General features: G+C 57.9%; 3 protein-coding genes across 3 annotated transcripts in view; 2 read left to right on the forward strand and 1 right to left on the reverse strand.

Annotated features, from left to right (window-relative positions):
- The window catches only part of SULT2B1 (sulfotransferase family 2B member 1), a 34618-nt gene extending 25586 nt beyond the window's left edge, over positions 1 to 9032 (forward strand). Inside the window, exons 3-7 of the mRNA XM_026014132.2 lie at positions 745 to 953; positions 2567 to 2693; positions 3163 to 3257; positions 7011 to 7191; positions 8825 to 9032. Coding sequence (XP_025869917.1) covers positions 745 to 953; positions 2567 to 2693; positions 3163 to 3257; positions 7011 to 7191; positions 8825 to 9006 — 794 coding nt within the window. The 3' untranslated portion in view covers positions 9007 to 9032. The remainder of the gene's footprint in view (positions 1 to 744; positions 954 to 2566; positions 2694 to 3162; positions 3258 to 7010; positions 7192 to 8824) is intronic.
- Positions 9033 to 9303: 271 nt separating this feature from the next.
- On the reverse strand, positions 9304 to 19316 carry FAM83E (family with sequence similarity 83 member E). The gene is made up of 5 exons (XM_026014095.2): positions 17238 to 19316; positions 15846 to 16013; positions 15388 to 15512; positions 11927 to 12371; positions 9304 to 10139 (listed from the first exon to the last, which is right to left on the reverse strand). The coding sequence occupies exons 1-5, from the start codon at positions 17709 to 17711 to the stop codon at positions 9864 to 9866; spliced, it is 1488 nt and encodes a 495-aa protein (XP_025869880.1). The 5' UTR covers positions 17712 to 19316; the 3' UTR covers positions 9304 to 9863.
- Positions 13559 to 14026, forward strand: SPACA4 (sperm acrosome associated 4). Its single transcript, XM_072756276.1, has one exon. The coding sequence runs from the start codon at positions 13559 to 13561 to the stop codon at positions 13934 to 13936; it is 378 nt and encodes a 125-aa protein (XP_072612377.1). The 3' UTR covers positions 13937 to 14026.
- Positions 19317 to 19690: the final 374 nt, after the last annotated feature.

Consider the following 19690-nt stretch of genomic DNA (forward strand, 5'->3'; position numbering starts at 1 on the left):
GAGAAGGGACAGTGAAAGGAGCTGAGACCTTTAAGTCCAGACGCCTGGATTTAATTCCAGCTTCCTGTATGTATTAACAGAATGCTTCTGCCTCATACATAAGCCTCGGAATCCCAGACACGGAGCCTACTAGAAGCTTATTTATCGTTCCTTTAAACTCCAGTTGGTGCAAGATGCATGGAGGGAAGTGGGGAGAAATCCACGCAGTCTCGAGCATTCTGGCTCTTTTCATCTTATGGCTCTGCCATCCCCGGGAGCCCCAGTTTCCAATGGCGTCCCCACATCCAGCCAGCAGAGAGGGAAGGGGGGGCATGTGGGAGGTGTTTATGGGCCAGGCCTGGAAATGGCTGCACATCGCTGCCACCTGCACTTACTTGGCCAGAACTCAGTCACATGGCCCCACATGTAGCTGCAGGGGAGGCTAGAAAAATGTGGTCCCCTCAATATTCCTGGTAGGGAAATGAAAAGGGGTCGGGTGGACGGCAAGCCAGTCTCTGCCTCACGCCACTTCCCAGCTTCTCCACCTTGGCCACCAGAGTCTGTTTCTTTGAGCCTTGAGTTCCTGCTCTGAAATGCAGGATAAGCAGCCCCAGCTTCTCCACTGGCCCAGGAGGCATCTGTGCAGCCAAATATGTAGCAAATTGTGCAAATAATGCACCGTGAGAAATGCAACTCTGCTTCCTTCTGTCCTCCCCTCCGCCCCACCCCCATCTTTGATTAATTTGCCCAATATCATCCGGACAGGCACCAACTGGATGATCGAGATCCTCAGCTTAATCCTAAAGGACGGGGACCCATCCTGGATCCGCTCAGTGCCCATCTGGAAGCGGGCACCCTGGTGTGAGACTATCATGGGTGCCTTCAGCCTCTCGGACCAGCCCAGGCCCCGCCTCATGAGTTCCCACCTCCCCATCCAGCTCTTCACCAAAGCCTTCTTCAACTCGAAAGCGAAGGTGGGAGAGGAGGGAGGGGTATCGGGGTGGAGGAGAGCATAGGTAAAGGATGGATGCAGCACATACTTCTTGAATACCTACTATGTGCTGCCTGGCCCTGATCGAGAACAGTAGTAAATAATGTTCTCGCTCACACAGCAATGCCTGTGGGTAACAGGCAGAGGATAGATAAGGAGAATCTTCAATAGGCCAAGATGATAAGTTCACAGCAGAAAGGAGCAGAGCGTGGGGATGTCTGGGGGAAGAACATTCCAGGCACAAGGAAGAGCAGGTGCAAAGGCCCTGGGGGTGGGGGTGGCATGCCTGAAGCTGGTAAGGAAGCCTGTGTGGCCAGAGCCAACTGAACGAGAGGAAGAGGAGTAGAGATGAGGTCAGGGAGGTAACAGGGTCCAAACTGTGCAGGGCTGCGTGGGCTGTGGTGGGAACTTTGCTTGTACCGCAGGGAGAAGGAAGAGCCAGGGCAGAGCTCAGAGCAGAGAACCAGGTGCCGACTGAGGGTCTCACGGGCGCCCTCTGGAGGGAAGGCGGGGAACAGACACGGGGGGGGGGGGGTTGAGGACAGAGTCCAGGTGGGAGGTGACGGTGGCCCAGACCAGGGTGGTGGCCACGCCCGCGAAGGAAAAGGACTGAGTTTGGGGTGTATTTCGAAGGTGGAACCAGTAATAGGATTTGATGACAGATTGGGTGTGGGTGTCAGACAGATGAGTCAAGGGTGACTCCTCGGCGTTTGGCTTAAGCAGCTTGGGAGGATGTGGCTGCTGTCACCTCGGATGGGGGGACGGGAGGGGAGGCTCGGGGGAAGATGGGAGCTCTGTTGCGGCCGATGGACCTCCGGGGGGAGGTTGCCAGTGGGCAGTGAGATAACTGAATCAGGACTTGATGCAATGGCTCTGGGCTGGGCATGCAAATCTATAATTGGCCGGTGGATACAGAGAAGGGGAGTAATTAAAGCCAGGCGACTGGTGGGATCACCAAGGAAGTGAGTGGCTGGCCGCAGACCTGGGAAAGGAGACAGTTGCCAGTGAAGGACGCATCCGATGGGGCTGGAGGGGGCTCGGTTGTGAAACATGAAGCTGATAAACAGAGTGGAACCAGGTGACCAGGGCCTTGAATGCCAGGCCCAGGGGCTGGGACTCTTCCCCAGAGCGCTGGAGAGTCGAGGAGGATGGGGTGAGCTCTGGGTGTAGAAGGACCCTCTGGGGCCATGTGGAGGTTGGGAGGCTGGGAAGGAGGCTGAGGTGAGGAATCAGACAGGAACGGATCAGCTGGGGCCTTGGCTATGGGACTAGGAAGGAGGCTCAATGCCTCTCACTCCAGTCTCCTGCATCCTGAGCCCTACTCCTTCCTCCTCCAGTGTTTATTCCCTGAAGCCAAACTGTCACTCTGTCTGGTCCAGGAACAGTCCTTCTGTCCTCCTAGAATGTGTTTGCATCCTCTGGGATGAGGGGAGCTGAGCTAAGCTTAGAGGGGCAGTCCCCCAAGAAGTCTACCCTGAGTCCTTCCTGCCGAGGGCTCAGAAGAGAGAAGGCCTGGGGGCAGCATGCAGTCTTTGGGGCTGGGGTCCTGCCCGTGTCTGACCCCTTCTCGCCTCTCCCCGACACCCACACGCACAGGTGATCTACATGGGCCGGAACCCCCGGGACGTGGTGGTCTCACTCTATCATTACTCCAAGATTGCTGGGCAGTTGAAAGACCCCGGCACGCCTGACCAGTTCCTGCAGAACTTTCTCAAAGGCGAAGGTGAGGACTGGGAGCCAAGTGAGGTGGGGAGGTGGGTTTCCAGGCAGGAAGGGGGCGGAGGAGGGACATGGAGGAGAGAGAGGCAGAGACACAGGGCATGACTCACAGTGAAGGAGATAGGAGCACAAGAGAGTGAAAGATAGCGCCAGACACGGCGAAGGGGAGAAAGAACCAGAGAGACAGAGACACAGAGCAAGCAGGAGACAGGGAAACAGAGACAGACAGACACAGAGACAGATACAGAGAGACAGAGAGAGAAATAAAAAGAGAGACAGAGATGCAGAGAAGGGACAGAAACAGAGAGATGGGGAGACAAGGATTCTTGGGGTGCCAGGTGTGGGGGTGTGGGGGAGGCGTCCAGCTCTGAGAGACCAGGCAGAGGGCTACATGGGGCTAGTGAGGCCCCCCCAAACCCCAGCGGGGGTGCTCCTGCTGCCCGGCCCTCATCCACCTGCCCCTCCGCCCGCAGTGCAGTTTGGCTCCTGGTTCGACCACATTAAGGGCTGGATTCGGATGCAGGGCAAAGAGAACTTCCTGTTTATCACCTACGAGGAGCTGCACCAGGTGATTCCTCCCACCCCACTCCAGCCCCCCCCTCCACCCCTCCTCGCACCCACTTCCCTTCCCACAAGGCCTGCTCTGTGACCCTGACGCACCAGGTACCGGGGCAAAGCGGTGAACGGAGCAGAGTCCTGAGCTGGAGAGGGGCGCAGACAGATAAATAAAATAGATGGCAGCTTGGAGAGCAGAGCTAAGGAGAAAAGGCAAGCGGAGGAGGAGGAATGTGTGCGAATGCAATTTTTAAATGGGGTGGTCGGGGAGGGGTGCCTCTGGGAGAGAAGATAACACTTAAGCAAAGATCTGAAGGAGAAGAAGGAGCCATGGAGGTATCTGGGGGGGGGGGGGAGCCTGGGGCAGAGGGAACCAACTGCCTGTGCAAAGGCCCTGAGGTGAGAGCCTGCTTGATGTGTTCCTAGGGGAGCAAAGAAGCCCCGTGGCCAGAGCCATCTGAGTTGGGGAGGGGGTGGGAAATGTGGGCAGAGAGGGGGCAGGAGGCACAGGCAGGACCTTGGCTTTTCTCTGAGGAGGTGGAAGCCAGGGGTGGGCCCCGAGCAGGGGAGGTGATGGGATAGATGAAGTCATGCGAAACGCTGGCGCGTAGGAAGTGAGCTTCAATGATGGTTGTGACCTGAAAGCCAGAGGGGAGCAGAGGAAGGAAACAGCCTTTGGAATTAGATGGGGATCCTGTCTGGACCCCATCAAATGTCCCTGGAGCAGGCACTTGGGATAAAAAAAAAAATGCCTTCTGGCTGGGGCAGTCAGGGAGAGCTCCCTGGAAGAGGGTGCCATGCGGAATGCCCACTGCTCTGCTCGGCTGCTGGGACGGTGCTGCAGGCTTCTAGGGGAACAAGTCACAGTGAATATAACCAACCATTCTAGATTTGTTATTTTTTAGCAAACACTTTAAAATTTTTATTCATTCATGCATTCATTCATTCATTCATTCGAGACAGAGAGAGAGAGCAAGAGAGCACACATGCACAAGTGAGGGGAGGGGCAGAGAGAGAAGGAGAGGCAGACTATCTACTGAGCAGGAGGCTGATGCGGGGCTCGATCCCAGGCCCCAGGACCCTGGAATCATGACCTGAGCAGGCGCTGAAACAACGGAGCCACCCAGGAGCTCCATTCTAGATTCTTTTTTTTTTTTTAAAGATTTTATTTATTTATTCATGAGAGACACAGAGAGAGAGAGAGGCAGAGACACAGGCAGAGGGAGAAGCAGGCTCCATGCAGGGAGCCCGATATGGGACTCGATCCCGGGTCTCCAGGATCGCGCCCTGGGCTAAAGGTGACGCTAAACCGCTGAGCCACCCGGGCTGCCCCCCTTTTTAGATTCTTAACAAAGATGTTCCCAGAGGCTGGGTACCCAACAAGCTCCCATTAGATGCTCCAACACTAAGCTCCCCAGACATGCTTTCTTCTTGTAGGTGCGTTTCAGGTATGTTTTGTATTCTTTTTCCCACTCACTCTGGAGTGGGAAACACCTGAATTTTTGTGTCCAATAAAACTTGGGGCACCTGGGTGGCTCAGTCAGTTGGACATCCGACTCTTGATCTCAGCTCAGGTCTTGATCTCAGGGTTTTGAGTTAGAACCCCACTTTGGGGTCCATGCTGGGTGTGGAGTCTACTTAAAAAAAAAACCCTAAAATCTCTCAGAGCCTCAGACATCCCATCCCCCCCCCTTTTTTTTAATGATAGAGAGAGAGAGGCAGAGACACAGGCAGAGGAAGGAGCAGGTTCCATGATGCGAGCCCGATGCGGGACGCAATCCTGGGACTCCAGGATCACACTCTGGGCCAAAGGCAGGCGCTAAACCGCTGAGCCACCCAGGGATCCCCAAGATCCCATCCTTAGAATGGGTGGGAAAACCTGGGCTCACGGGGTTGCCACAATGCCTGACACTGGCATATTATTACCATCTGACAAGGAATGCCACCATGTTAATATAGTGTGTAAACTAAAAGTTATTAGGTTCCGAGCAAGTGCTTATCTGATCAGTAGTAACAATAGCAGCAAATGTCCCCTGAGGGTAACAGAGGCCATGCACCAAATACTGCACATGGCTTATCACATTTAATCCTCACCCTGTATGGACAGGTGAGTTACCTGTTAGAGCGAACCACATAAAATTGCCAGCACTTGGCCAGTTTTGGTCCACAAAATAGGAACATTTTATATGGTTCACCCCAAAACTATTATTACCCTTATTTTATAGAGGAGGAGCCTCAGGATTTGTGACCTAGAGAGAGTTGACAATCTGCCTGGGCTTTTTTTTTCCCCCACCCTGGTAAATCTTTTGATGTTAGAAGATCCAGAAAAGATTTTGGCATTACCACCTCGCAACCCGCCCCCCCCCCACCACACACACACACACTTTTTTTTTTTTCATCTAGCTTTATTCTCCAAACCAAAAACTGGGCCATGCGGCCTGACAGAGCTTCTGGGCTGCCCCTGGGTGTGAGGAACTGCCAACATGTTAGAATTTCTGGGACACGCCAGTGGTTCAGGTTGATAAAGGGATGGAGGGTTATGAAACCAGGAATGACCTGGAAAATCGGAGCGGTGAGCTTGGTGGAGCTGACCAGAAGGCTGATTGCATTTCAGGGAAGGCAGTGAGATAGAGGGGGGTGGGGACGGTGGGGCTTCAGGCACTCGAATCTGAGCTCCTCCCTCGCTGTGTGACCCTGGACAAGTGTCTTCCCCTCTCTGAGCCTCCATTTATGGATTGGGGTAATGACGCCCCTCTGTGGGACAACTGGCACGCTTGGCACAAATACACATGAGGGGCTTGGACCAGAGCTTGGCACACAGTAGGTGTTCAATCCCCAGGGACTTGAACCATCGTTGTCAGGAGGGGGTTGATATTTGAAGTGCATCTGGTTGGGGAAGTCTGCCAGGTGGAGGAGGGCGGCACAGGGCATTCTTGGTAGCCCCACGCCAAGGTGCAGGGAGGGAAGTGTAGGGAATGGTAAGTTCTGGAAAGATAGGATGAGGGAGGCCAGACCACTTCTGTCCTTGAAAGCAAGGCCTGGGGGGCTGGGACTCCCGTCCCTGGGGCACCAGGGAGCCACAGGAGGGCTGGGAGCAGAGAGGAGTAGGGTCAGCTCTGGGTGTGGGGGCCTGGAGGCAGGGAGGCCAGGGAGGAGGCTGGAGCTAAGGTCCATAGGAAAAGGACAAGAGCTGACCAGTGCTAGGGCTGAGAGCCCAGAGGAGGCAACGAACAGAGAGAGACTGACAGGGGTTTGGGGGCAGGGGGAGAAGGAAGGGGGAGGCTAGTCTGTGGGTCTGGCCTGGGACTGAGTCAAGGAGGCCGCTGTGGTGGGGTGGGGACCTGGGAAAGGTGCAGATCTGCGGCCCAGACAGGCTGATTCCACCTCTAACCCGAGTGAGGGTGATTCTGCAGAAGATTCACAGGGAGCACCCCCCAGACCTCACGAGGGGCGTCATGTAATATGTGGGGTGTACACTCCAACTGACCTCTGCCCCTTGCTGTGACCTCCGCCCGGCCTCCGCCCTTTCCCTCCCACCCATGGAACCTTCCAAACCCCCAACCTGCAAAAACTCGCAGAAGCCATAGCCCAACCCCAGGGCTTGGAGGTGGGGAAACGGAGGCAAAGAAGCTGAGTCACCCAGACAGGTCTGCGTTGGGACTCAGCCAGCCAGATTCTGGCTCTGGCTGGTGCTCCTTCCTTGCCCCCAGGGGTCCCCCACCCCACCCCCCACCTGGCCTCCCTGACCCCCCTCCTCTGCCTGCAGGATCTCCACGGCTCCGTGCAGCGCGTGTGCGAGTTTCTGGGCCGGCCGCTGGGTGAGGAGGCACTGGGTTCCGTGGTGGCGCACTCAGCTTTCGGTGCTATGAAGGCCAACGCCATGTCCAACTTCACCCTCCTGCCCCCCACCCTGCTGGACCAGCGCCGCGGTGCCTTCCTCCGGAAAGGTGCGGGGGTTCTGGGGCTCCAGGCCACACTCGGGCCACCACCTGGCTGTGAGGCTTGGGTGACTTATGTAGCCTCTCTGGGCCTCAGTTTCCCTGGCTGAAACACGCGGTTGTTCCAAACAGAACTGCCTTCACAGAGTCACTGTGGTCCTAGGCACACAGCAGGCGCTCAGCACTGCCACCCGGGCAGCTCCAAAGGGGAACAAAACGCCCGCATGCACTGCCATGGCCAGCACTAGGAGGCTATGTGAGGTCTCCTCGAACCTTTTTTTATTTTTATTTTATTTATTCATGAGAGACACACAGAAAGAGGCAGAGACACAGGCAGAGGGAGAAGGCTCCCCTTGGGGATCCTGATGCGGGACTCAGTCCCAGGACCCCAGGATCATGACCTGAGCCAAAGGCAGACCCTCAACTGCTGAGCCAACCACCCAGGCGTCCCTTCTTAAACCTTTCTTAGCATCAAGTTTCACCCCAGAAATATTCAAGTATTAGATTATGGGGTGAGGGTGGGAGTGCGTTAGCTTCCATTCCTTCCAGAATACCACACATCTAGCAGCTTCACACAATCCACATTTATTATTCTTTTACAGCTCTGGTCAGAAGTCTCAAATCAGTGTCACTGGGTTAAAACCAAAGTGTCAGAAGGACTGTTCCTTCCGAAGGCTCTGGGGGGTGGAATATATTCCTTGCCTTTTGGTTTTCTAGTGCCATGTGCATTGCCTGGTTCGTGGCTCCCATTTGTCCCGAAAGCGCCATTGGAGTAAAAGTCCCTTTTGCTGTGTAAGGTCACATAGTCACAAGTTCTAAAGACTAGGACATGACCTCTGGAGCGGGGGTGATTATTTAGCCTACATGGGGAGCCCCCCAGACCTCACGAGAGGCGTTATATAATATGTTGGGTGTACACTCAAGACTCAAAATACCACAATCCAAATGCCATTGGCCCCAGGATTCCAGGTAAGGGGTGGTGCCCCAGGTGAGCATGGGGCTCACTTCACCCCATGACAAAGTGAGAAATGAGAGGCTCAGAGGGATCCCCGCGCCTGCCGGGGTACACGGAAGGGGGCAGAGTTCATTGTGCCCTTTGCCTGCTAGGCTGCTGCGAGGGTTAAGGAGTGAACCCCATGAATCCAGGGCAGCCCTTTGGCATGTTCCCTGGCACCGGGTGTGGGAAAGCATTCATTCCCACTGTCAGAGCCATAATGGAGGTAGTGTAGCGTGTGCAGGAGCCCTGGGGTGAGGAAGCCCTGTTCTAGCCAGGGAGGTTAGGGACGGGTCATAGTGACACGGTCACACAGGTGGCACTGAGGCAGGAATGCAGGATGGGGAGGTGGATGTTCTGGGTGGACAGATTTAAGGGGCCAAGTGGGTAAATTAGAGAAAGGCAACAGGTCTACTGGAGGTTCAGGTAGGGGAGGGGGGCGCCTAGGGAAGAAGGGGGGAAAATGATGCCCAGGGGTCTGGCCAGGTGACTGGGGACAGAAGCGGCCACCATTGGCGGTGAAGCGGCAACACAGAGATGAAGGGGGGGTGTGGGGAGGTGCTTCTGGGCAAGCCTGGAGGTGGGAAAGGGGGGCGGGGAATGCTCCGCTGTTCCTCACCTGGCCCTCCCTCCCCCCCATCCCCCCAGGGGTGTGCGGTGACTGGAAGAACCACTTCACGGTGGCGCAGAGCGAAGCCTTCGACCTCGTCTACCGGGAGCAGATGCGGGGGATGCCCACCTTCCCCTGGGACGTCCCCGAGGACGCCAGCCCGGACCCCGATCCCAGCCCCAGCCCCCCCCAGGCTGGATCCGAGCCCCTCCACCCGTGACGCTGAGAATAAACGCTTCGCTCCTGCCCCGACTCCGATGCGCTCTGGAGGTGGCTGGCGTGGGCGGCCGGCAGGGGGCGCGCGAGGGAGGCGGCGGCCGGGGTGGGGACCCGCACCCAGGGCCCCGGAGGGGACGAGGTCTTCTTCCCCGCTGCGCACACCAGTGGGGTGGGTGACTGCAGGGAGGCAAGCGCCGGGCACCTGACCCCCACCCCCCAGGCCAGGGGTGCTGCGGCCGCGGAGGAGGGGGCGGGGACTGCGTTCCTGGGTCCTCTGCTAGGCTGTGCAAATGCAAGATTCTGGCATAAAGCAGCTTTATTCTGAGCAGAGGTAAAGGGAGCCCCAACAACTCACCCCTTAGCACCCACAAAACAGTCCCAGCGCCCATAGCCCTGATCCATTGCCCAGCAGGTGTGTTATTCAGGTTATTCAGCCCCAGTCCCTGGATGGGATTCTGTCTGCTTCTCTGCCAAGCTGTTTACCCACAGCTCCTGAGCATGGTGGGTGCAGGAAGCTCCCCCACTTTGTCCCAGGGACGCCCCACCTTCACCCCGCACAATGCCGGCACCGGGGCCGCTCAGCCAGGCCTGTCCTCAGAGGAGTTCTGACCTGGCCCCAGTAGGGTATGCACTCTTCTAGGATTCCAGCTAGTCGAGACTTCCTGCCCGTTTTCTAAGCTGTGACACTGGCATCTAGAGCGAGCACTGGGCCTGCCCAAGTTCTAGAACAAAGAGAAAAAAAAAATCCCTTCCACTTTCCAGAGACCCAGGCCAGAAGCCTTGTCCAAGTCACCGCATGGAGGCAGGGGGCTTGGAGCTTCCAGTCAACAGGCAGGCCCAGTGACGTTTCGGCTCCAGTCAGCGAGGCCCCCTGAGTCCTGCCTGGGCACCCCGATCTGGCTGCTGGACTCCTCGGGGTTCCAGGAGTTTGGAGGCAGCATCTTCACCAAACCTCCTTCGGGTTGGGGACAGATAGCGCAGGCGGCGAGCTGGGAGGAGGGGCAGGGGGCCGCCCCAGGGCTGGGACCGGCCCACAGGACGGGGTTCTATCTCCCCCCGGGGAGCCCCTCCGGTGCCCCGCTGCCTCATCAGGGCCTTGGCCGGGGTGTCCTTGGAGCCCCAAGACATCTTGAGCTGCAAAGGGTAAGTAAGAAAGAAAGGTGAGAGAAGGCTCCGGGGCCTGAGTCCCTGGAAAGGGGTGTGTGTGTGTGTGTGTGTGTGTGTGTGTGTGTGTGTGTGTGTGTGTGAAACTGTCAGGGAAGGTGAGAAGCCTCCAGAATGGGGAAGGGAAGTGAACTGAGAGGCCTGGGGCCCCCGACCCCCAGGAGGCCAGCTGCTGTGTTCCCCCTGCAGCTTTGCAGTTGGGGAGGAACAGGAAGCTGCCAACAGCTGCCCCAGGGGGGAGCAAATATTTGCCAAAGGAGGTGATGGTGGGTGAGGGTGGCTCTGGACAGGGGTGGAGGCAAGGACCTTGCCCCCACCCTGCCCAACCCCCTCTCCCCTGGACTGGAATCAAGGGAAGAGATTCCTGGGACATTTCTCCCTCACCCTTGGAAACAGATCCATGACCTGTTCCCATTTAGCTGATGGGAAACTGATCCTGAGAGGGGCACGAACCCCAGAGCAGCTGCACCCCGGGTCTGCTGGCATGAGGGCGAGTCTGCCCACTTGTCCCACAGGGCTCTCTGCTCTCGCCCTTGCGGCAGCCCACTTTACAGCTGAGGGCACTGAGGCTCCATCCAGGGTCCCAGAAAATTAAGGCAGGCTTTGTGGGAACCCCAGGGTCTCAGCAGCTGAGGGGAGGGGCAGAGACCCCTCCCCAACACGCTGACAACATTTGAATCCAGGAAGCCAGAGGCAGAGCATTTTAAAAGCTGCCCCGGGGAGGGGGGTGGGGTGGGGCGTGGGGGTGGGGGGCACCTGGGTGGCTCAGTGGTTGAGCATCTGCCTTTGGCTCAGGTGTGATCCTGGGGTCCTGGGATCAAGTCCCACATCGGGCTCCCCGCGGGGAGCCTGCTTCTCCCTCTGCCTCTCTCTCTCTCTCTCTCTTTTTTTCTTTTTTTTTAAGATTTATTTATTTATTTATTTGCCTCTCTCTCTCTCTCTCTGTCTCTCATGAATAAATAAATAAATCTTTAAAAAATTAAATAAATAAATAAATAACTAACTAAATAAATAAATAAATAAAAAATAATAGCTGCCCCAGGGAGGCCACTGGGGCTGAGTTCCAATCGCTCCCTCATGACTCAGTCTCCCAAAACTGAAACGGGCGGGCAGATGAAATGGTTGAGCTGTAATAACATCCACCTCAGAAGGTCATGGCAAAGGTCCACTTTCACCACCTCTGTGAAAGCGTCTGCAGGTGGCACAGTGCCCACAGAGAGATGGTTGTTTTGACCTTGGACAAGTCACTTGACCTCTCTGAACCTCTTTTCCATCTGTAACCATGAGCCTGAGCAGAGTATCACCTCACTGACCTGGGATGAGGGTCTCATGAAATAAATATAAATATATCCCACCGTGGGGACTTATCACAGTGCTTATCAATATTCTACTTCAACCTCCCCTCGCTGACTCCTCCTTCCCACCACACCGAGACTGCGGACATTGCTGCACCCATTAGCTGGATGAGAACACCGAGGGTTCAGAGAAGGCACATCTCTGCCCGGCTCTCACCGGTCAGGCCAGGATTTGCACCCACGGGGGCTCTCGGGGTCCCTGGCCCAAGCCACTCAGAGTGCCTCTGCCCAACACACAGTAGGGCTGCAGGAAAGGGTCCCTGGGATCGTGAACTCAAGTGGGCACTTTCCCCGCACCCCCCCGTACCCCAGCTCTGGTCTGGGCCCTGGCACATAGTCAGCTCTCAGCTGCCCCATCCTCTTCCAGCTATTGTTTTGCTCAGGCCGGCCACCAGGTCTCACCTCGCTGTCACCATCACTGGAGCCCGACAGCTGGGACAGGCGGCTCAGGTCCCATAGAGAGCGGCTGGGCCGGGCCGGGGGGCCGCTGGGGGCCCGGGCACGCTGGACACTCCTCAGGATGTCACTCAGCGCCGGCCCTGGGGTGGCCGGGGTCTCCTGCCTGTCACCCTCAAATACTCGGCAGGCAGCCAAGCGTTGGGCCAACGGGCCGTCGGGTGGCGGCGGGGACATGGGGGCCACAGAGCGGCGGCGGACCACACGGTGGGGGTTGGGAGCCAGCTGCAGCCCCCCCACGGTGCTGACGAAGGGGCCCGGGGTGGGTGCGGGCGGGAGCGGCCAGGAGGCCGCATAGAGTGTCCGGAACTCTCGGCTGAAGGCATCGGCAATCTCACCGGTCAGCAGGGTCACCAGGCCGCGATGCAGGCGTGAGTCACTCCATGTGAAGCTGGGGGGCACGCAGGGAGGGGTCAGATCTCTGTGCAGCCGGAGGGGGGGGCGCCCCAGCCTGGACACTATTACTGATATCCCACTTGGTCCCAGGGCAGGCTGTGTGACCTTAGGCAAGTCCTACAACCTCTCTGGCTTTAACACCCGCCAGCACCACCACCACCCCGGAGAATGGGAACAGCCCACGCACCTACCCAGAGGGTTGATGTGACAAGAGTTAAGCTACTTAAAGTACCATCTGGAAGCTGGCCTGAGCTTAAACCTGGACTCTGCCCCATCCCCAGCAAAGGAGGCATCAGTGCCTCAGTTTCCCTCTCTGAGAGGTAGGATTAGTTTGCTGACCCCCACGAGGCCTGCTGCTTTGACTGTGCCTGCCTCAGTTTGCTCATCTGCAATATGGAGCAAAGAAGTAGGAAGACTGGAAGGAGCGAACAAAGGGTTGAGCTCCCTGCGTGGTGCCCGGCTGGCTGTGGTGCGCAGTGCTCCTAGGGTCCTTGTCGTCAGTGTCGTCACAGTGGTGGTATTTAAAGCATCCAGCATGAGTCTTGGCACACAACGGGTGCTCGGTAAATGCCCTCTTGGGAATTAAATGAATCTGGATTCTATTCCCAGCTCTGGGGACCTTGGCCATGGCACCTTCCCTTCCTGAGCCTTGGTTTACCCATCTGAAAAACGGGCTCCCCACTGGTTGTGCACCTCTGCAGGCTCAGCGCCCAGAGGACCGATGAGTCAGCGACCAGGAGAGCGAGCGTTGGTCCGATCGTCCTTACCTTGGCGGAGTGGCAGTGTCCTCAGGCCCTGGCAGGTTGGTGGGCCCGTCTGCCCGCAGATTGTGACACCCCTCCCCCCACCTGTGACCTCACCCCTGGAGGGGCCAGTGGGAGCCCTGAGGGGTCTGTGAGGTCACCCCATTCCGCTCCATATAGACTCCCATCAGGTAGTGGCCGCTGGCTTGTCTCCGTCCTGGGGAAGCTTCTGAGACCCGAGGACTCTCAAGCAGTGGTCACAACGGAGTTCCCAAGAGGGACGCGGAGCGTTGGGACCCAAGGACCCTCCAAGCGCTGACCCTGGGAGGCCAGACCAGGGGCAAAAGTCTCGTAGGCCTCAGGAGCGTCATTCAGCAGTTCCGGGAGGCCCAGGAAGCCCACGGCCTGGCTTGGGCACCGTCACCGCCGCCAGGCCACCATGGTCCTCGGCTGGCTGCTGCTTCTGGCAATGGCTCTGCCCCCGGGCACCACAGGCGCCAAGGACTGTGTGTTCTGTGAGCTGACCGATTCCAAGCAGTGTCCAGGCATCCACATGCAGTGTGGCGACGATGAGGACTGCTTCACAGGCCATGGCGTGGCCCCAGGCCTCGGCCCTATCATCAACAAAGGTTGCCTGCTGTCCACTTCTTGCGGCCATGAGGAGCCGGTCACCTACATGGGTGTCACCTACACGCTTACCACCACGTGCTGCTACGGCCACATGTGTAACAGGGCCCCCAGTCCCGCCAGATGGGAGGGGCGGGCCGCAGGCCTGGCGCTGGGTGTGCTGCTGCTGCTGCTTCCACGTTTGCTGTGACCAACCTGAAGGGCAGGACATGGGACTGGTGTCCCGGCTCCGCTGCTCCCCGAGTCCCCTGCCTCCACCCCTTCTCCCCATTAAATGGCCAGAGGCCCTGGACAACCTCTTGTGGCCCCGGCTTCATCCATTCTAGGGCTGTCCACCCGGAGCCCAGTGCTCGGCGAAGCATCCTCAGGCCTGATTCAGTGGTGGGGAGCCATGCTCGGTGGGTTTGGCTGTACCCCTACTGTATTTCATTGGTTCTAAGACGCGTATCTTTTCACATTTCGATCAGGATGCTTCTTTTCATTGGTGGCACCTCAGAGTCGATGAAATATGGTTAAAACGAACAATGACAATAATAAATGACAGCTGATGTTTACGGAGCACTGCTTATGTTACATGCCAGGGCACCGTGATCTCGCTGAATCCCCAAGCAAAGCCAGGAAGGTAAATGCTTTCCAGGGCAGCCCAGTCTCTGCGGTAGCGATTCTCCAAATGGGGTCCCCGGATTGTCCGGGAGTTAACTAGGGATGCCAATTCTCAGACCCCGTCCCCAGCCAGCTGAATGGGGGCAGAGGGCGGGTGGTGCAGAGAGGCTCCCAAAGTCTGTGTTTTTAACGGGTCCTCCAGGTGATTCTGATGCAGGCAGGCCCGAGATGGAAAACCACCAGTGGGGAGCACTGGTAAAAATAGGGCACCTCTGCCCCCCTCCAAGGGACAGTGGCAATGTCTGCAGACACTTTTGGTTGCCATAATAGGGGAAGGGGGGTCGCTACTGACATCTACAAGGTGGAGACCAGAGAATTGGGTGCAGCTTCCTACGACCTGTATCATCCCATCCTGTAGAAGGGGAAGTGAAGCACAGAGAGGTGAAGTCAGTTGCCCAAAGTCACACAGCTAGTAGCCAGCAGAGCTACAGTTCAAAGCCAGGCCAAGAGACCCCAACATCCAGGCACCCCACACCCTCCCCCACTGTGACCCTATGAGGCAGGTGCTGTTATTATTCACACTTTCCAGATGGGGAAAGTGAGGCGCAGAGCAGGGAAGGCACCGCCCAGAGTCAAGGTTGGTCAGACCCCAGAGAAAGGAGAGGAGGGATGTGGGCCACCGGGTCATTTGCATACCAACTCTTCTATTTTTTTTAGAGATGCTCAGAGAGGTGGAGTTAACTCAAGACGGAGCTAGGACTCCAATCCATGTCCTCCTGGTTCTGAAACCCACACACAAAATCTGTTTCCCAGATAAGGGGCAAAGACACAGGGTCAAAGAGATGACTCTCCTCCTCTCCGCAGGCAGGCCTGGCTCCATCCCAAGGAGGTTCGGCCCTATGGTACCTCCTCTACCAGTGAGAGGGAGGGCTTAGACCCGTTTCACAGACCAGGAAAGAGATGCTGGTAAGGGGGATGCCAATTGCTCCCCGTAGGTTGGGGACAGACGCTGGGAGGTGTGGTGAGGGGCAGGCGCACCTGTAGGATCCGGAGATGACCCTGTGGCCGTCCAGCAGCACAAACTTCTCTCGCACGTTGCCGCTTACCTGCTGTCGCCAGCGGCTCTGGAAACTGCAGCCCCGCACAACACGGATATCTAGGTTCTGGAGTGGAGGGGGCACACCGTAGCTCAGGCCAACCCCATGCGCCTCCGCCCATTGCCCAGGGCTTGGGTGTCCCTCCAGGCTGGTTAGGAAAGGTCTGTCCCAGCTTCCCCAGAGCCACCAATATTGGTCTCTCTTGGAAATACCCCTAACTCAAAGGGATCCCGTGGGAAGACCCACCTTTAATTCCCCCAATGCCAGGGGCATCAGATCTCAGAGGACCCTCTAGGCTGGCATCTACCTTGATGAGCTAGGACGCAGTGGAAGGGCCTGCCCCCACTGGCCCCAGTGTCAGGGGAATGGGGACTTGGGTCCCTCCTGCCAGGCTCCTACCTCAGTGGCCCAGGGGTTCACTCCCAGCTGGTGGGCCAGGGTCAGGAAGGCAGGCAGTTGCTGGCGGTCCAGGAGGAGGTAGACAGGCACCCAGCGGCGTGTGGCAGCGTTTACCAGGTCCAAAAGCAGGTCTGGGTCAGTGAAGATGTCCATGACCACGGCCACTAGCTGGGGGGTGTGGGTAGAGGGGCTGTGGATAGAGCCCAGAGACCTGGGGGGGCATCCAGGGGGTGGAGCCCTGGGAGTGAGGGACTCTGAGGGTAGGAATTTAAAGGCCCGGCCTTGATGGGGTGTTCAGGGGGCGCTGCGAGAGAGACCCCCAGACACAGACTATTGCTCAATACGGCGCCTACATGTGAAAGAGGCAAAGACTGTCCTTCCTGGAGATCAAGGCCTCTGCTGCTGGAAAACTCATCATGATGACATTTGCACCAGCAAGTGGCGTCCCGTGAGCTGTGACACTATGTGGTGGCCCTGCTCCAGAGCTCAGTGGGCCAGATGCCCTGGCAGGGCAATGTGGGCAACTGCACAGCTGGGCACTTGGGGGTGCCATGGATACCAGGGGGGGGGAGGATGACCTGCTCAGCCACCCAGGGGAGCTCTGGGGACTCAGGGGCTGAGGGCCTGGGTCTTACAGGCAGAAAAATGCAGCAGTGATGACTCTTGACCCACTGGCCAGACAGCCTTGGTTCAAATCCCCACTTGGCCACTTACCCTGAGAGACTTAAGCTCCTGTGCCTCAGTTTCCCCAACTCTCCTCGCTTGGTATAATAAGTACCAACCTCACAGGACCCTCTTAACAATTATAAATGTTAAGTCATGTAGAGCACTTAGCGTGGGAGCTGGCAGGCATAAAGCTGTTATATAAAGAACAGGGCACCCGGGAGGCTCAGGGGTTGAGCATCTATCTGCCTTTGGCTCAGGTCATGATCCCAGGGTCTTGGGATGGAGCCCCATGTCGGGCTCCCTGTTGGGGGCCTGCTTCTCCCTCTGTCTATGTCTCTGCCTTTCTGTGTCTCTCATGAATAAATAAAATCTTAAAAAAAAAAAAAAAAAAGATAGAACAGGCTATCCAGGGGGCCATAGGGGAGACATCTGGGCCCTCTATGGGAGGAAGGATGGAGACACTTACCCTAGTGGTAGGGTGGGGTGCTGGGGGGTAGATGATTCGGTCCAAGGGGCATGGATGCCTAGGGGGACCCAGGCCTTGGAGAGAGGGTGAGGATGAGGCTGGGGGATGTAGACACCTGTGTCCCCCCTCCTGAGAGGTGTCCCAGGAGGGCATGGGTGAGATCCCCAGGCCTCAGGGGATGCACCACTCCCAGGTCCGGGAGCTGGCATGCGAGGATGTCTGGGTCTGGGGAATGGACACTGGGCCCCTGAGACCCCCACCTTGCAGGCGGCCTGGATTTCCTGGCGCACCAGCTCCTTGAGGGGCGGGTGGCCCTCGTCGGGTGGCTGGGTATACAGCTGTGCCCGGGTGATTCCCTTCCAGGTCGGGTCCTCCGGCCAGCCCAACCGCAGCGTGGGCACCTGCTCCTCCGACTGTCCGGGCCAGTAAGTCAGGCTGCCGGAGTCCCCATCGGTGGCAGTGGCTCCCTCTGCTGCCCTGCCGGGTGGCTGCTTGCATGTGGTCCAGTTCTCAGCGGCCGCCGCCAGGCTCCGGAGCTCTTCCCCGCTCAGGAAGGGCCGCAGCCCCTCGCGCTGCACGCAGGCCTGGAACGCCTCTTCGCCCTTGCTCAGCAGAGCCTCAAGAGCCAGGCGCTGGCCCTCGGAATACAGGAAGCTGGGGCTGGCCTCAGTCAAGGGCAGCCCCTCGGGCCCTGACCCCACTCCTTCCAGCGCTGCCAGCTGGGAGGCTGCCATTGGGCTGCTTAGGTGGGAGGACCGTGCAGCTGGGTGTCTGAAGGTTTGGCCGTCTCTGGGGGACTGACCATCTGGGGTGTGGGTGGGGGTCTCCTGCCAAGCAGAGTCTATGCAGCGGTGCCAAGGCTTCCAGGGCAGCTCTGTGAGTGGCACCCTGTGTCCCTGGATCACCGTCGTGACAATCAGACTGCTTAGGGTGTGGGCTGCTCAGACTGACCACCCACCTGCCTCCAGCCACCACTGTGGCAGGCTGGCCATCTGATGGTCAGGCTGACCACCTGACACCGTCCCCAGCTGTGTGACCCATGAGCTCCTCTGTGCTCCCACCACACGACAATTTCCAGTCTCCTGGCCACTCAATAACCCCAACTGACCCGTTTGCTGGTTCAGTCTTGGTCAGGCTGAGGGCCTGGCTGTCCTGGTCAAAGGTCTGGCTGACTGCCCAACCATCTCCAGGCAACAGCAACAGGCTGTCTGCCTGTCTCCTACCACCCAAATGTTCCTAACCAAAGGCAAAGTGGGCTGCCTATCTGTCCCAGACCTATAGCACATCTAACTGGCCCTCCCCAGCCATCTTTTGGATCATTTGGCAAACATCGATTGCTTCCAACTAACAATGTCACTATCTGACCACCCGGTGGAGCACCCAGATGGGTCCAGCAGAATGTTCTTCCTGACGACTGGTGGCTAGCTCACCCCACCGGCTCTCACTGATTGACCATCCTAGGCATTTCCCCTTTGGACCTGCTCTCTGCTTGGGAATGGGCTCCAGCCCTAAGTCTGGGCATCACCCTCCCCCAGCCAGGGAATGAGGTCTCAGTCTCTGTGGACCGGGGACTCTGCTCCTGGGCTTTCACACCCACTTGGGCTGCTACAGTGGAGGATACACTCAACAGGAGCTTTCGTCACCATGGAAGTGGCAACAGCCCATCTCACTGGAGGGCCTGACCAGCCAGTTGCTTGGATTGGCTGCCCGTCTCCCAGCCAGAATGGTCTTGGGCTGCCCTCTGATCTGTGCTGATCCCTGGCCAAGCTGACCTGTCTGGGTTCCTGCCTGAATCCAACAATCTCTTGCTAGCTGACTGTCCACCTATTCTTGGCCAAGGACCACCCTTTGAGGCTTCTGACCCAATCTCTGGACACTGGACCCCCGATTCCTGCAAACCAGCAGCCCTTCCTTCCAATCACACACCCAGACGCTTCCTTCCTGCACACCACAGCGACAGGGGCTACGAAGAGGAATAAAACCAGGACTCCCTCTCACCCCATCCAGCTCCCCCAACGTGTCCAAATCCCCATCCCTCCTTGTCTTGCCTTTTCGGAGGTCAGAATAGGGGCCTGGAGACCTCCTGCATTTATTTCTGCCGTTCTTCCGGCCGTCTGGCCTCATTCATCAGGTTTTAGCCTGGGATCCGGGGAACCCAGCCCCTTATGTAAACAGAGGAGGGCCCACAGCAGATCCCTGGGAAAGGCCCTCGAGTGCCGGTAGGGGAAGGCGCTAGCCCATGGCACACATTCACTGCCCCAGGGCCCAATGGCCCGCCAGATTCAGCTTTTTGAAGAGGCTAACAACTCACCTGTTCCCACGTACCCCTCCCCCACTGCGGGCCCGCCCCCTCCTGCACTTCCCGGTCCACACACCGCCCACTGTCCCCAGCCCGGAGGAGCAGGTGTGGCTAATCCGGGGAATTGAGCAGCTGCGGAAACACCTGTCATCCGGCCCACTAGCGGGGCGGGGCTTTGGCCGTAGTGGGCCCGTAAGGGTCCAACAGCACAGGATCGACAGGCACGAGTCGGAACCGCCAGAGGGCGCCTTCAGGTAGAGCTGACTCCGCCCTCCGCTGGGGGAAGGTCCCGTCCCAGGCTGGTCTCCAAGGAGATGGGCACCGCGTCCTGTCCTACTCCCCAACTCACCCTAAGGCTCCAATCCGCTCTCGTCGTCTCCCGCCCCCCCCCACCACAGTAATACACAGAGGACC

Source organism: Vulpes vulpes, chromosome 1 (genome assembly GCF_048418805.1).
Source record: "Vulpes vulpes isolate BD-2025 chromosome 1, VulVul3, whole genome shotgun sequence".
In the NCBI taxonomy this organism is placed as follows: domain Eukaryota; kingdom Metazoa; phylum Chordata; class Mammalia; order Carnivora; family Canidae; genus Vulpes; species Vulpes vulpes.